Source organism: Sphaerodactylus townsendi, linkage group LG10 (assembly GCF_021028975.2).
Source record: "Sphaerodactylus townsendi isolate TG3544 linkage group LG10, MPM_Stown_v2.3, whole genome shotgun sequence".
In the NCBI taxonomy this organism is placed as follows: domain Eukaryota; kingdom Metazoa; phylum Chordata; class Lepidosauria; order Squamata; family Sphaerodactylidae; genus Sphaerodactylus; species Sphaerodactylus townsendi.
The window spans coordinates 77,746,118-77,763,350 of NC_059434.1; the positions used below are offsets into that span (position 1 = coordinate 77,746,118).

A 17,233-nucleotide genomic window follows, 5' to 3' on the forward strand; every position below is an offset into this window, starting at 1 on the left:
CCCCCCCCCCCACCCCCCCCCCCCCCCACCCCCCCCCCCCCCCACCCCCCCCCCCCCCCACCCCCCCCCCCCCCCACCCCCCCCCCCCCCCACCCCCCCCCCCCCCCACCCCCCCCCCCCCCCACCCCCCCCCCCCCCCACCCCCCCCCCCCCCCACCCCCCCCCCCCCCCACCCCCCCCCCCCCCCACCCCCCCCCCCCCCCACCCCCCCCCCCCCCCACCCCCCCCCCCCCCCACCCCCCCCCCCCCCCACCCCCCCCCCCCCCCACCCCCCCCCCCCCCCACCCCCCCCCCCCCCCACCCCCCCCCCCCCCCACCCCCCCCCCCCCCCACCCCCCCCCCCCCCCACCCCCCCCCCCCCCCACCCCCCCCCCCCCCCACCCCCCCCCCCCCCCACCCCCCCCCCCCCCCACCCCCCCCCCCCCCCACCCCCCCCCCCCCCCACCCCCCCCCCCCCCCACCCCCCCCCCCCCCCACCCCCCCCCCCCCCCACCCCCCCCCCCCCCCACCCCCCCCCCCCCCCACCCCCCCCCCCCCCCACCCCCCCCCCCCCCCACCCCCCCCCCCCCCCACCCCCCCCCCCCCCCACCCCCCCCCCCCCCCACCCCCCCCCCCCCCCACCCCCCCCCCCCCCCACCCCCCCCCCCCCCCACCCCCCCCCCCCCCCACCCCCCCCCCCCCCCACCCCCCCCCCCCCCCACCCCCCCCCCCCCCCACCCCCCCCCCCCCCCACCCCCCCCCCCCCCCACCCCCCCCCCCCCCCACCCCCCCCCCCCCCCACCCCCCCCCCCCCCCACCCCCCCCCCCCCCCACCCCCCCCCCCCCCCACCCCCCCCCCCCCCCACCCCCCCCCCCCCCCACCCCCCCCCCCCCCCACCCCCCCCCCCCCCCACCCCCCCCCCCCCCCACCCCCCCCCCCCCCCACCCCCCCCCCCCCCCACCCCCCCCCCCCCCCACCCCCCCCCCCCCCCACCCCCCCCCCCCCCCACCCCCCCCCCCCCCCACCCCCCCCCCCCCCCACCCCCCCCCCCCCCCACCCCCCCCCCCCCCCACCCCCCCCCCCCCCCACCCCCCCCCCCCCCCACCCCCCCCCCCCCCCACCCCCCCCCCCCCCCACCCCCCCCCCCCCCCACCCCCCCCCCCCCCCACCCCCCCCCCCCCCCACCCCCCCCCCCCCCCACCCCCCCCCCCCCCCACCCCCCCCCCCCCCCACCCCCCCCCCCCCCCACCCCCCCCCCCCCCCACCCCCCCCCCCCCCCACCCCCCCCCCCCCCCACCCCCCCCCCCCCCCACCCCCCCCCCCCCCCACCCCCCCCCCCCCCCACCCCCCCCCCCCCCCACCCCCCCCCCCCCCCACCCCCCCCCCCCCCCACCCCCCCCCCCCCCCACCCCCCCCCCCCCCCACCCCCCCCCCCCCCCACCCCCCCCCCCCCCCACCCCCCCCCCCCCCCACCCCCCCCCCCCCCCACCCCCCCCCCCCCCCACCCCCCCCCCCCCCCACCCCCCCCCCCCCCCACCCCCCCCCCCCCCCACCCCCCCCCCCCCCCACCCCCCCCCCCCCCCACCCCCCCCCCCCCCCACCCCCCCCCCCCCCCACCCCCCCCCCCCCCCACCCCCCCCCCCCCCCACCCCCCCCCCCCCCCACCCCCCCCCCCCCCCACCCCCCCCCCCCCCCACCCCCCCCCCCCCCCACCCCCCCCCCCCCCCACCCCCCCCCCCCCCCACCCCCCCCCCCCCCCACCCCCCCCCCCCCCCACCCCCCCCCCCCCCCACCCCCCCCCCCCCCCACCCCCCCCCCCCCCCACCCCCCCCCCCCCCCACCCCCCCCCCCCCCCACCCCCCCCCCCCCCCACCCCCCCCCCCCCCCACCCCCCCCCCCCCCCACCCCCCCCCCCCCCCACCCCCCCCCCCCCCCACCCCCCCCCCCCCCCACCCCCCCCCCCCCCCACCCCCCCCCCCCCCCACCCCCCCCCCCCCCCACCCCCCCCCCCCCCCACCCCCCCCCCCCCCCACCCCCCCCCCCCCCCACCCCCCCCCCCCCCCACCCCCCCCCCCCCCCACCCCCCCCCCCCCCCACCCCCCCCCCCCCCCACCCCCCCCCCCCCCCACCCCCCCCCCCCCCCACCCCCCCCCCCCCCCACCCCCCCCCCCCCCCACCCCCCCCCCCCCCCACCCCCCCCCCCCCCCACCCCCCCCCCCCCCCACCCCCCCCCCCCCCCACCCCCCCCCCCCCCCACCCCCCCCCCCCCCCACCCCCCCCCCCCCCCACCCCCCCCCCCCCCCACCCCCCCCCCCCCCCACCCCCCCCCCCCCCCACCCCCCCCCCCCCCCACCCCCCCCCCCCCCCACCCCCCCCCCCCCCCACCCCCCCCCCCCCCCACCCCCCCCCCCCCCCACCCCCCCCCCCCCCCACCCCCCCCCCCCCCCACCCCCCCCCCCCCCCACCCCCCCCCCCCCCCACCCCCCCCCCCCCCCACCCCCCCCCCCCCCCACCCCCCCCCCCCCCCACCCCCCCCCCCCCCCACCCCCCCCCCCCCCCACCCCCCCCCCCCCCCACCCCCCCCCCCCCCCACCCCCCCCCCCCCCCACCCCCCCCCCCCCCCACCCCCCCCCCCCCCCACCCCCCCCCCCCCCCACCCCCCCCCCCCCCCACCCCCCCCCCCCCCCACCCCCCCCCCCCCCCACCCCCCCCCCCCCCCACCCCCCCCCCCCCCCACCCCCCCCCCCCCCCACCCCCCCCCCCCCCCACCCCCCCCCCCCCCCACCCCCCCCCCCCCCCACCCCCCCCCCCCCCCACCCCCCCCCCCCCCCACCCCCCCCCCCCCCCACCCCCCCCCCCCCCCACCCCCCCCCCCCCCCACCCCCCCCCCCCCCCACCCCCCCCCCCCCCCACCCCCCCCCCCCCCCACCCCCCCCCCCCCCCACCCCCCCCCCCCCCCACCCCCCCCCCCCCCCACCCCCCCCCCCCCCCACCCCCCCCCCCCCCCACCCCCCCCCCCCCCCACCCCCCCCCCCCCCCACCCCCCCCCCCCCCCACCCCCCCCCCCCCCCACCCCCCCCCCCCCCCACCCCCCCCCCCCCCCACCCCCCCCCCCCCCCACCCCCCCCCCCCCCCACCCCCCCCCCCCCCCACCCCCCCCCCCCCCCACCCCCCCCCCCCCCCACCCCCCCCCCCCCCCACCCCCCCCCCCCCCCACCCCCCCCCCCCCCCACCCCCCCCCCCCCCCACCCCCCCCCCCCCCCACCCCCCCCCCCCCCCACCCCCCCCCCCCCCCACCCCCCCCCCCCCCCACCCCCCCCCCCCCCCACCCCCCCCCCCCCCCACCCCCCCCCCCCCCCACCCCCCCCCCCCCCCACCCCCCCCCCCCCCCACCCCCCCCCCCCCCCACCCCCCCCCCCCCCCACCCCCCCCCCCCCCCACCCCCCCCCCCCCCCACCCCCCCCCCCCCCCACCCCCCCCCCCCCCCACCCCCCCCCCCCCCCACCCCCCCCCCCCCCCACCCCCCCCCCCCCCCACCCCCCCCCCCCCCCACCCCCCCCCCCCCCCACCCCCCCCCCCCCCCACCCCCCCCCCCCCCCACCCCCCCCCCCCCCCACCCCCCCCCCCCCCCACCCCCCCCCCCCCCCACCCCCCCCCCCCCCCACCCCCCCCCCCCCCCACCCCCCCCCCCCCCCACCCCCCCCCCCCCCCACCCCCCCCCCCCCCCACCCCCCCCCCCCCCCACCCCCCCCCCCCCCCACCCCCCCCCCCCCCCACCCCCCCCCCCCCCCACCCCCCCCCCCCCCCACCCCCCCCCCCCCCCACCCCCCCCCCCCCCCACCCCCCCCCCCCCCCACCCCCCCCCCCCCCCACCCCCCCCCCCCCCCACCCCCCCCCCCCCCCACCCCCCCCCCCCCCCACCCCCCCCCCCCCCCACCCCCCCCCCCCCCCACCCCCCCCCCCCCCCACCCCCCCCCCCCCCCACCCCCCCCCCCCCCCACCCCCCCCCCCCCCCACCCCCCCCCCCCCCCACCCCCCCCCCCCCCCACCCCCCCCCCCCCCCACCCCCCCCCCCCCCCACCCCCCCCCCCCCCCACCCCCCCCCCCCCCCACCCCCCCCCCCCCCCACCCCCCCCCCCCCCCACCCCCCCCCCCCCCCACCCCCCCCCCCCCCCACCCCCCCCCCCCCCCACCCCCCCCCCCCCCCACCCCCCCCCCCCCCCACCCCCCCCCCCCCCCACCCCCCCCCCCCCCCACCCCCCCCCCCCCCCACCCCCCCCCCCCCCCACCCCCCCCCCCCCCCACCCCCCCCCCCCCCCACCCCCCCCCCCCCCCACCCCCCCCCCCCCCCACCCCCCCCCCCCCCCACCCCCCCCCCCCCCCACCCCCCCCCCCCCCCACCCCCCCCCCCCCCCACCCCCCCCCCCCCCCACCCCCCCCCCCCCCCACCCCCCCCCCCCCCCACCCCCCCCCCCCCCCACCCCCCCCCCCCCCCACCCCCCCCCCCCCCCACCCCCCCCCCCCCCCACCCCCCCCCCCCCCCACCCCCCCCCCCCCCCACCCCCCCCCCCCCCCACCCCCCCCCCCCCCCACCCCCCCCCCCCCCCACCCCCCCCCCCCCCCACCCCCCCCCCCCCCCACCCCCCCCCCCCCCCACCCCCCCCCCCCCCCACCCCCCCCCCCCCCCACCCCCCCCCCCCCCCACCCCCCCCCCCCCCCACCCCCCCCCCCCCCCACCCCCCCCCCCCCCCACCCCCCCCCCCCCCCACCCCCCCCCCCCCCCACCCCCCCCCCCCCCCACCCCCCCCCCCCCCCACCCCCCCCCCCCCCCACCCCCCCCCCCCCCCACCCCCCCCCCCCCCCACCCCCCCCCCCCCCCACCCCCCCCCCCCCCCACCCCCCCCCCCCCCCACCCCCCCCCCCCCCCACCCCCCCCCCCCCCCACCCCCCCCCCCCCCCACCCCCCCCCCCCCCCACCCCCCCCCCCCCCCACCCCCCCCCCCCCCCACCCCCCCCCCCCCCCACCCCCCCCCCCCCCCACCCCCCCCCCCCCCCACCCCCCCCCCCCCCCACCCCCCCCCCCCCCCACCCCCCCCCCCCCCCACCCCCCCCCCCCCCCACCCCCCCCCCCCCCCACCCCCCCCCCCCCCCACCCCCCCCCCCCCCCACCCCCCCCCCCCCCCACCCCCCCCCCCCCCCACCCCCCCCCCCCCCCACCCCCCCCCCCCCCCACCCCCCCCCCCCCCCACCCCCCCCCCCCCCCACCCCCCCCCCCCCCCACCCCCCCCCCCCCCCACCCCCCCCCCCCCCCACCCCCCCCCCCCCCCACCCCCCCCCCCCCCCACCCCCCCCCCCCCCCACCCCCCCCCCCCCCCACCCCCCCCCCCCCCCACCCCCCCCCCCCCCCACCCCCCCCCCCCCCCACCCCCCCCCCCCCCCACCCCCCCCCCCCCCCACCCCCCCCCCCCCCCACCCCCCCCCCCCCCCACCCCCCCCCCCCCCCACCCCCCCCCCCCCCCACCCCCCCCCCCCCCCACCCCCCCCCCCCCCCACCCCCCCCCCCCCCCACCCCCCCCCCCCCCCACCCCCCCCCCCCCCCACCCCCCCCCCCCCCCACCCCCCCCCCCCCCCACCCCCCCCCCCCCCCACCCCCCCCCCCCCCCACCCCCCCCCCCCCCCACCCCCCCCCCCCCCCACCCCCCCCCCCCCCCACCCCCCCCCCCCCCCACCCCCCCCCCCCCCCACCCCCCCCCCCCCCCACCCCCCCCCCCCCCCACCCCCCCCCCCCCCCACCCCCCCCCCCCCCCACCCCCCCCCCCCCCCACCCCCCCCCCCCCCCACCCCCCCCCCCCCCCACCCCCCCCCCCCCCCACCCCCCCCCCCCCCCACCCCCCCCCCCCCCCACCCCCCCCCCCCCCCACCCCCCCCCCCCCCCACCCCCCCCCCCCCCCACCCCCCCCCCCCCCCACCCCCCCCCCCCCCCACCCCCCCCCCCCCCCACCCCCCCCCCCCCCCACCCCCCCCCCCCCCCACCCCCCCCCCCCCCCACCCCCCCCCCCCCCCACCCCCCCCCCCCCCCACCCCCCCCCCCCCCCACCCCCCCCCCCCCCCACCCCCCCCCCCCCCCACCCCCCCCCCCCCCCACCCCCCCCCCCCCCCACCCCCCCCCCCCCCCACCCCCCCCCCCCCCCACCCCCCCCCCCCCCCACCCCCCCCCCCCCCCACCCCCCCCCCCCCCCACCCCCCCCCCCCCCCACCCCCCCCCCCCCCCACCCCCCCCCCCCCCCACCCCCCCCCCCCCCCACCCCCCCCCCCCCCCACCCCCCCCCCCCCCCACCCCCCCCCCCCCCCACCCCCCCCCCCCCCCACCCCCCCCCCCCCCCACCCCCCCCCCCCCCCACCCCCCCCCCCCCCCACCCCCCCCCCCCCCCACCCCCCCCCCCCCCCACCCCCCCCCCCCCCCACCCCAAGATGTTATAGACTCACAGTATTTAAGTTAGACAGTCAAAGATGTTATAGACTCACAGTATTTAAGTTAGACAGTCAAAGATGTTAGACTCACAGTATTTAAGTTAGACAGTCAAAGATGTTAGACTCACAGTATTTAAGTTAGACAGTCAAAGATGTTATAGACTCACAGTATTTAAGTTAGACAGTCAAAGATGTTAGACTCACAGTATTTAAGTTAGACAGTCAAAGATGTTATAGACTCACTGTGTATTTAAGCTAGATAGTCAAAGATGTTATAGACTCACAGTATTTAAAGTTAGACAGTCAAAGATGTTATGAACTCACAGTATTTAAAGTTGAACTGATCAGTAAAAGACGTATAGACTCACGAGTATTTAAGTTAGACAGTCAAAAGATGTTATAGACTCACAGTACTAAGTTAGACAGTCAAAGATGTTAAACTCACAGTATTTAAGTTAGACAGTCAAAGATGTTAGACTCACAGTATTTAAGTTAGACAGTCAAAGATGTTATAGACTCACAGTATTTAAGTTAGACAGTCAAAGATGTTATAGACTCACAGTATTTAAGTTAGACAGTCAAAGATGTTAGACTCACAGTATTTAAGTTAGACAGTCAAAGACGTTAGACTCACAGTATTTAAGTTAGACAGTCAAAGATGTTATAGACTCACAGTATTTAAGTTAGACAGTCAAAGATGTTATAGACTCACAGTATTTAAGTTAGACAGTAAAAGATGTTAGACTCACAGTATTTAAGTTAGACAGTCAAAGACGTTAGACTCACAGTATTTAAGTTAGACAGTCAAAGATGTTATAGACTCACAGTATTTAAGTTAGACAGTCAAAGATGTTATAGACTCACAGTATTTAAGTTAGACAGTCAAAGATGTTATAGACTCACAGTATTTAAGTTAGACAGTCAAAGATGTTATAGACTCACAGTATTTAAGTTAAACAGTCATAGATGTTATAGACTCACAGTATTTAAGTTAGACAGTCAAAGATGTTATAGACTCACAGTATTTATGTGAATAAATTCCAGACTCCAGAAAGTTTCTGCAAGAAAGTAACCTTTATTTAGTTAGACCCAGGAGGAGTCAGGGTCTGTCTGTTGTTACAATTAAAGCTTTAAGTATTGAACTGTTAACTGAGTCAGTGAGTCTTACATTCTGCTTTGGCCGGGTGCAGGGCACCTAAATAAGCACCTGGGAAGCAGAACAGGTAATGCGTCTCTCTGTCTTATCTGCTAGAAATATTTAGGCAGGGCTGGCTCAGCCATTAGGCGGCGGCAGCAGCAGAAGAGTTTGGATTTATATCCCCCTTTTCTCTCCTATAAGGAGACTCAAAGGGGCTTACAATCCCTCTCCCCTCCCTCTCCCCTCCCGCACAACAAACACCCTGTGAGGCTGATGCTTCAGGAATCATGAAAAGGCCCCAAAATTGTTAATTATTTTGATGTGATTAAATTGTTACAGAAGAGGTGTGTGAATGTTCTTACCTCGCTTCAAATCATTGTGGGCCAGCTGTGTATTCGAGGTCTTTGGTTTTCACCTCAATGAAATCAAGTTACTGGGAAACAGCAGCTCTTACCTCAGCAAGCAAATCCCTTGCAGTGATGAGGCTGTATGAAATGGGGTTTTATGAGAGTCATATAGGGCTGTTAACAGCCTTGAGAAAAAGTATCCTGTTCCTTAAACTGGGCAGGGTGTTACTCACTAGCTGATGTTACCAGCCATCTTGCAACGAGAAATCTATTGCTACACGTTTAGCCCTGTTAAAGGTACAGGGTGTTTTTTTCTCCAGGATGTTGATAACTCTGGTGTCAAGAGCTTGATTAGCCCAGTGCCTGGGCTCTCATCAGTGATAGACACTCTCCTGTTTTGCCAGCATTCTTTAAATTAATTATTTTATAGGCCCAGAAAGCTGTTGCTCTGTGCCTGCAGTAAAAATACAAGTAGGGAAGAAGTAATTTACAAGCTCTCCCCATTGCAGTCTCACCAGTTTTTGTCCCATTTACATTAATTCTTCCTTTAATATAGCATATCACTGTATTTTATTCTCAGTGTGGCCAAATCTGTGGATGCTTAAATCCAGAAACTGGACCCATGAACCGGCAAGGGAGATCTATCAAGTGATTTCTATCAACCTGATAAAAAAAACACTCCAGGTGCACAGAAAAATCTAAATACATTGGGAGGATTAATTCCCCCCCCCCAAAAAAAAAATAGAAGCAACTCCTGTACCTTTTAAATTCCCAGTGGACATTGGGAAGGTTGCTAGGCAACCACGACAGTATTCAAACCTTGGTTTCTGTCAGTAAATGGAAGGGAGAAGCATCAAAGCCCTTTCCACGGCTGTCCTGGCCTTTGAGGGAGGACATGCTGGGGCCAAGCCTGTTAGCAACCCATTGGGCAAACTGCTCCCATTGGACTTGCATGGCATGCCCAAGTTCGGCTGCTTGCTATTGTTCAACAGCAACCATCCCACACAAGCCAGCATGTTGCAGTGGTTGGATTGTCAGACAAGGAGCTGTAAGATCCAGGTACAAATCTCCAGTCTGCCTTGGAAGTCACTGGGGACTTTGGTTCTCAGCCTATTCTAACTACATGTTCGAAATGGGTTGTGCTTTGTCCACAAGACGAAGAAGAGAGAAGAGTCTCAATCCAACGTTTACACAAAGAGAAATAAGCAGTGCTTTTAACCTTTGGAGAGACCTCTATGGCTAATGCGTATTCTAGAGACTTCTAGTGTGCTGCGGTGCTGAAAATGTAATGTTCCCAAGAAGAAAAGAAAGAAGAAGAGTTTGATTTATATCCCCCCTTTCTCTCCTGTAAGGAGACTCAAAGGGGTTTACAGACTCCTTTCCCTTCCCCACTCACAACAAATACCCTGTGAAGTGGGGGGGTGGGGCTGAGAGAGCTCCGAAGAACTGTGTCTAGCCCAAGGTCACCCAGCTGGCATGTGTTGGAGTGCACAAGCTAATCTTGTTCACCAGATAAGCCTCCACAGGTCAAGTGGCAGAGTGGGGAATCAAATCCGGTTCTCCAGATTAGAGCGCACCTGCTGTTAACCACTACACCACGCTGGCTCTGCACAGCATGCATATATACTGAGTGTGGTACAGTGTATGATGTTTGCTTGTTTAAATACCTCTTAGGTTCTGTCGACCTGGCATATTGTGATACACTCTATACAGACCTTAAGAAAGGCCTTGAGGGGCTAATCCTGGAAAGTTGCCTTCATTTACTGTATCTGACCACACCGTATGATATGGTTTCCCAGTGTAGCCCAGATTGGATGATCTATTTTAAACAGGTAAGGCTTTTAAAAGTGTTCAGAATTGATAAGCTTGCTCAGAGGGAAGAGTTAATCCACTGACCTTGGCAAAGACAAGGAAGTGTGTAAAAATGGCCCCACTCCTGCTTTCAGGCCCAGCAGTGAAAACGACACGCGTCTTTTTGCCCCGTGGTTTGGCCTTGACCCTGAAGACTCTCTTCCAGTTGTCTCGAAAGATATGTTGTCTCGAAACACCAAGTGACATATCCTAACAAGTTCACGTAAATCATAAATATTTCCTCAGAGTAGTGCTGTGAAACACACGTTGGCCCCGACCCAACTAAAGTTAACCCTGTCCCAAGTACTCAAAACAATAGAGCTTAAGTGAGTCACAAACAATTTATTCTGTTGGTTTGATTATCCCTCAAGGTATAAGTAGACGTGACTCGAGAGAACTGCGGCAAGATCTAACAACATAACTTGATTGGAAAGCTGAGTGTGGGAGGGGAATTTGGATCAGGGTTGATGGGGATTCACCCCCTTGGCATTTCTTGGGTAGCTATGGGGACCCCAGAGCATTTATTAACCCCAATAGGAGGAGGGAATGGATTGCCCCCATGCAAGAGATGTCCCCCCATGCAGAACTAGTAGCCCTTTGGTGAAACTTTCCATCTCAGAAGCAGCTTGGAGGGGATCACCAACTGGGCCCGAAGAAGGCAGCGTAGAACCCTGGTCCAGTCCTCATGCATGCCTGAAGAGGGTCAAGTTGTTCTCTGCATTTTCTCTTGCATTTGCTACTAGAAGTATTTAGCTTAAACTGTTGATCTGAATTAATTCTGCTTTTTTAGTACAATCAGCTAACTCCGGCCGAACAGCAAGTAGCAGCCACTGTTGGAGTGCCAGAGAGCTTCATAACTAAAAAGGCTTCTGGACAAGCCATCAAGAAGGTAAGAGGAAAATTGCTCTCATATGAAGTGCCTTAAAAACAGTATAGGAAAAAAAATACTTTGCTTAGTTACTTTTACTTCTCTGTTTACACAATTAAAATCTTTTAAGCCTCTTTTCTCAGCTGAAATTGCTAAAAAAAATCACAGCCAGCTGGTGTAGCAGTTAAGAACAGGTTGGCTCTAATTTGGAGAACTGGGTTTGATTCCCTGTTCAGTTGTGTGTATATGTTTGTTTTGGTCCCTTTACTTGGTCCCTCCTCCATTATATGTTTGCAATAACCTGTGAGGTAGATTAAGCTGAAGGAAAAGTGAGGTTTCTGCATCCTACTACTGTAGCCACTGCAAAAACCTGGCTCTGAAATTCATAGCTGGAAATATGTTTGTAATGTCTTTCCAGTGTGGGCTACCTTGCAGGTAGAAAGGAAATATATCTCCATATATTGCTATGTAAAATTGATAAATTCAGATGTACCTTCATCCATTGGTGCAGAGATGTTGAAAGACCCAAAACTTTTACATGCAATTGTATCTCTGACTTTCTAATTAAAATTACTCTTGGTATTAGAATGTGGACAACGGCAGTGTCGATAGACTGTACCTGTCCCTTGTTCTTCATGCATTGTTGAAAGAGACCAATATATGGAGTGTGGCAGAAAAATTTAACACATCGCGCGGATTTGTTCAAACCCTCCTGAATTCGGCTGCTTCATTCTCCTCCTCAGTTCTGCATTTCTGTGAGGTAACGTATGGCAGCTTAAGAGATAGACTTTGCAGGTGTGAATCTGCCTAGCAGCTCAGACAGTTGGTCCAGCTAGCTCCGCTCTGCAGGATCTCATGTGGACTAAATGTTTGATTTGAGTCCAGTAGCATCTTAGAGACCAACAAGATTTGGGGAGGTATAAGCTTTGGAGAGTCAAAGCTCTCTTTATCAGCTTTTGCTACATGGGTGGGGGGGGGGGGGTACTTAAACAAGTATTTGGCTACATGGGGGTACTGAAACAAGTCAAAGAAACGGACTGTCCTACCACCTGCTGTCTGAGATGCTCGGAAATTAACCTGGAACCATTTGCATGCAAACTGTCTACTGCCCCTAATCTGTAGATCTTTTCTGATCCAGATCTTCTTGTGCCACAAAAACATCAATCGTTAGAGTTTTTATTTCAATTCACATTTTTCAGGTTGCCCAATGTGCTTTTCCCTCTTCTAATTCCAGAACTAAACAAAGCAAGTTTCTTTAGAAGTAGCTCATATTTGTAGAAAAAAATCCATCCAGTGATAATATGTAGCCATTAAAAACTTAAGAAAGAACCTCTTTGTCATCAATTAAAGGCAAAAGTAGCAATCACCAGGTCTTTTTTGACCCATGGGGTGACATCACATCACAATGTTTCTTAGGCAGACTTGTTTACAGGGTGGTTTGCCTTTGCTCTCCCCAGCAAGCTGCATACTCATTTTACCAAGCTCAGAAGCACGGAAGGCTGAGTCAACCTCAAGCTGGTTGCTTGAAACTGACTTCCTTTGGGATCGAGGAGCGGAGCTTTGGCGGCAGTACTGCATCTTACCGCTCTGCGCCACAGGACTCCCTCATTAGTTAATCAGCAGGAAAGAACTTGTTGGTGTTGACTGCTCCTATAGATCCCTTATCATTGCAGTTTGTGTCCAAATAATCCATTTTCCAATGTCATTGTACCTTGTGAGTTTTTCACACTTAATTTTTACATTACCTGCAGTTGAAGGATAACATAACTGTTGTACAACATTCTAACTTCTGAAAACGTAGCAGGATTCACTCAAATGTCCCAGACCACTAACTAGCAAATCTTTCATTTTTCCTAGCATTTGTATTGTATTTTAATGTTTAATTTTTTTTTATCTTTCCAGGAACTGGATGAATTTTGGGTTTACAAAGCTCTCTTCACAGAACTTAGCAAGAAACTGACCTATTGTGTTAAGGCTGAACTCATTCCTCTTATGGAAGTGGCAGGAGTTCTGGAGGTGAGCAAATTTCGTAGAATCATAGAACCATAGAGTTGGAAGAGACCCCGAGGGCCATCAAGTCCAACTCCCTGAAATGCAGGAACACGTAATTAAAGCACTCCTGGCAGATGGCCATTTAGATAATTTCGATATTTTTAGGTCAGTTTCTGAACACGTTCATGAAACTCCTCTGAGTTTTTGCGCAAAGAAAATGCAGCAGTATGTACAGCTTTTCAAAAAGCTGAAATGCAATTTGTAAAGGATGTGTAAAATGTCTCATGCAACCTCTGAGAGCAGATGCAGGCCCTGGATTGAGTTGAAGATGCATTTATCCCAGCACCCTAAAATGTGCAGCTCCTTCAGGCCCACTAAAAGCTCCCTATTTTGTGTTTGTTCTTTTGATGCACCACTGCAGTCAGTCAGTTCGCCGTTGTCTGATCAGAGTATACTCCTTTTCTGGCATTTTGGATTTTTGCTGCTATCAAAAGTATGGAATGTGGCTGTAAACCACTTGTAAGCTTTGCTTTTGCGGTGTACTGCACTGAAGAAGTTCTTCTAATTGCTTCTTTTCTCTTTCAAGTATTATGTTCCACCTGTTGTAACAGCACCACTTTCATGCATTTGTGGGTTTGTGGGTGACATCACAATTGTGGGTGACTTCTTCCAAGGCAGTGGTAACATCAAAGGAACCGAATCTCTAGGCAGAGGAGACATTATAGAAGCACTTGAGAAAAGCTTTCTTGTGCCATTGTTGTGCGGTTTCACTTCTAATATGAATTAACCAATGGAGATGGCTCTGGAGATTAACCAATCTAGATGGCCCTCCCCCTCCTTCCCCTTCCCCCCAAGGTGGGTGGGCCACGACCTGGTGATGAGCCCCCATCCCCTTTTACCCAGCCTACTCTTCCCCCCATGGTGGATGGGACATGACCAGATGATGGGCCCCCTCCCCTTCCAGTCTCTTCCTCCCCCTCCACTTCCCCCCAGAGTTGAAAGATCTTTCTAAGGTTGAAAGATAAAAAGTTTACATGGCGATCCCATAAAGTTTTCAAGGCAAGAGACATTCAGAGGTAGTTTGCAACAATAAATGCCTGCTTGACTCTTAGCCTAAATACAGCGACAAGCAAAGACAGGTTCACAGAAATAATCTGATAACATTTCTACATGTCTCCTTTGTACATATACATCCATAATCTCATTCAGCAACGCTAAACATTCATGTCGGGATAACAGAATAAAGATTTTCAAGAGCCCTGACTATCAAGACAACACTTTTGTTTCCAAGTTTTTTTGAGGAATCCCATGCCTGTCCTATATTGTTCACAACTGCTTTTTACTGATGCTAAAGAGAACTGAGAGAAATGTGGTTGTAAAAGGAGATGAAGCAGCTCTCTGTTATTCCACTCCTTGGTAAGCAAGATGAAAGAAACAAGGAAGAGGTAGTTATTTCTGCCAGGGGAGTGACTGTGCTACCTGCAAGAGGGGCCATCAGTGTCTCAGACAGAGTAGCGGAGGTGGAATGGCTGGCATTAAAAGAGGTGGGAAGGGAAACGTGGTGTTTTGTTGAAAGTGCTGCTTCCTGTCTCCTTTAATCAGCATTTGGACCCTTTTTGCAGGCCCGAGCCAAGCAACTCTACAACACGGGCTATAAAACTTTAGCTCACTTGGCAAATGCAGATCCAGAAGTCCTGGTGAAGATGATTGAGCATTTGTCCAGGCGCCAGGCTCGACAGATAGTTTCTTCTGCAAAGGTGAGCAAAGTTTCTGGGAAGAGTCTCAAAGTTGAGGCTTTCCCACTCTGGGATGGGTTTCCAGTAGATCTGGAGGATGGACAGAATGTACTGGAAAACGCTGATGTTGTTTGGAACGCCATTGCGTTATGATCACCCAAGTTGATTAGGGATCTTTGCCTAGATGCATTGAGCAGGGCAGCCTTGCTTTGGGCCTGGACTGTGTTCTCCTAGCTGGCAAAGAAACCAAGGGTGCCCTAAGCAGGGGATTGGAAAGGATACTGAAGTGAATCCTATCCCAGTCCATGGAGCAAAATCTGAATCTTGCCTGCAACTTAAGTGGCTTTTCCTTGGGAATAAGGACCACTTCATTTGGTGAAAGGCTCCTTGGGCTGGAAAAAGGCTTCCAACTTTGCTCAGTGGTGTGGCGGCATCCACCCCACTGCCTTCCTTTTTATTTTTATTTATTTATTAGTTAGATTTTTATACTGCCCCATCCCTGGGCAGTGTACAGCATAAAATCTCAATACAATTATAAATATCATTTCTAAAACCTTTAAAAACAGCAGTAAAAATAATAATCAGAGGCGTCCAACAATTTTTAAAATCCTCCCTAAGAGGGAGGGACGGCGAGTCCCATTAGATGAAAAGGGCTCAGATGTAAAGAGCCAAAGAGGGGCGGGGGGGCACCTTCAGTGGCTGGTCCCTCCAAAGGCCCGGCGGAACAACTCCGTCTTACAGGCCCTGCGGAACTCGCTAAGATCCCAGAGGGCCCGGACAGCTGGAGGAAGAGTGTTCCACCAGGCAGGGGCCAGAGCCGTAAAGGCCCTGGCCTGCATGGAGGCCAGCCGCATCATTTTGGAGAAACGTTACTGCAATTAATTGTCAATATTACTCTAGGTAAAGCATAAAGGTAGTCCCCTGTGCAAGCCACCAGGTCGTTACTGGCCCATGGGGTGACATCACATCATGACGTTTTCTAGGCAGACTTTGTTTACTGGGTGGTTTGCCACTGCCTTCCCCAGTCATCTCCATTTTACCCCTGCCAACCTGGGTACTCATTTTACTGACTTCGTCAGGATGGAAGGCTGAGTCGATCTTCAGCCAGCTCCCTGAAACCGACTTCTGTCAGGATTGAACTCAGGTTGTGAGCAGAGCTTTGACTGCAGTACTGCAGCTTACCACTCTGCACGACGGGGCATCACTACTCCCGTGATCCTAATTGATTAGATTATGTGTAGAGAAGAGTTCGTGTATTGCAAAGACTTCTGGGGGCTAGAGTGCATTTTAGTGTTCACACACCTGCCCATGGCTGATTTATTGAATCCTTGTGGATAAAGAAAAAGAAGAAGAGTTTGGATTTATACCCCACCTTTCTCTCCTGTAAGAAGACTCAAGTTGGCTTACAAACTCCTTTCCACTCCTCTCCCCACAACAGACACCTTGTGAGGTGGGTGGGGCTGAGAGAGTTCCGAAGAACTGTGACTGGCCAAAGGTCACCCAGCAGGAATGTGGGAGTGCAGAAACACATCCGGTTCATCAGCTAGGCCTCTGCCACTCTGGTGGAGGAGTAGGTATCAAACCCGGTTCCCCAGATTAGAATCCACCTGTCCTTCACTACACCAGGCTGGCCAGCCCACCTGTTCCTGTCTGCATAGCTCAATTCCTTTATGTGCATAGCCCGTACCACCAGGCATGTTGTAGCATGGTGGAATTTTGGCATCCGCTTATAAGTTTCTTTCACAAGGATCAGGTTAGTTCTTGTGCTTCCTTTTGATGCTTCAAAGCAGCAGTGGTTAAGAGCAGGGGTACTCCAATCTGGAGGAACTGGGTTTGATTCCCCGCTCTGCCGCTTGAGCTATGGAGGCTTATCTGGGGAATTCAGATTAGCCTGTGCACTCCAACACACAGCAGCTAGGTGATCTTGGGCTAGTCACAGGGTGTTTGTTGTGGGCGGGGGGGGGGGAAGGGGAAGGAGTTTGTAAGCCCCTCTGAGTCTCCTTACAGGAGAGAAAGGGGGGATATAAATCCAACTCTTCTTCATTTTGGGGATGCCCACCTTTCTGCCTCACATCACTTCATGCTTACAGGAAATTGTAAAATCTGGGTAATTTGACTTCAGATGTTATTTTGGGATGCAGATGCTGCTGGCTGAAAAGGCAGAGGCTTTACAAGAAGAGGCTGAAGAATTGCTGCGGATACCTACAGACATTCCTTGAAGCTTCCTGATCACTCTTCAGTATGAACGTGAAAATCAATGAATTTACAACCTAATTTATATGTAGATATATTTATAGCTTGCTTATATATTTGTAACCGATTTTAATTTGATGAGAATAAAAATGTGTAAGTGATTTTAATGTGATGATAATAAAAATTCCTTCCAAATCCATCTCCGCTTCCTTTTCCGTAATCGTTGTGTTGGGGCTGACCTTTTTTTTATTGGCAGGATGGGACTTTTCTCTCCTTTCCCTACCTTGCAGCGTCTGATCTCTACAAAATGCTGCCACGGGGATAGGAGGGAACTTCAAGGAACAACCTGGGGGTGGGGGTGGGGGGTGGTTATCAACATTGGGAAGGGGGGATCAGTGGAAATTACCCGATTAATTGGAATCCAACCCATTATTGTATGTGCACCTGTCCTTATTAAATACCACCATTAAATATCTGCATTTTGACACCCTCTTCTCGCTGGACCTGAACATAAGAACAAGCCAGCTGGATCAGACCAGAGTCCATCTAGTCCAGCTCTCTGCTACTCGCAGTGGCCCACCAGGTGCCTTTGGGAGCTCACATGCAGGAGGTGAAAGCAATGGCCTTCTGCGGCTGTTGCTCCCGAGCACCTGGACT

The 17,233-nt window shown here is 62.2% G+C and overlaps 1 protein-coding gene across 1 annotated transcript; it reads left to right on the forward strand.

Moving 5' to 3' along the window:
* Positions 1–9,171: 9,171 nt before the first annotated feature.
* HELQ (helicase, POLQ like) lies at positions 9,172–16,775 on the forward strand. The gene is made up of 7 exons (XM_048508759.1): positions 9,172–9,182; positions 9,483–9,768; positions 10,578–10,676; positions 11,242–11,415; positions 12,558–12,671; positions 14,270–14,404; positions 16,525–16,775. Exons 1-7 carry the CDS (start codon positions 9,172–9,174, stop codon positions 16,600–16,602), a joined length of 897 nt encoding a protein of 298 aa, XP_048364716.1. The 3' UTR covers positions 16,603–16,775.
* Positions 16,776–17,233: the final 458 nt, after the last annotated feature.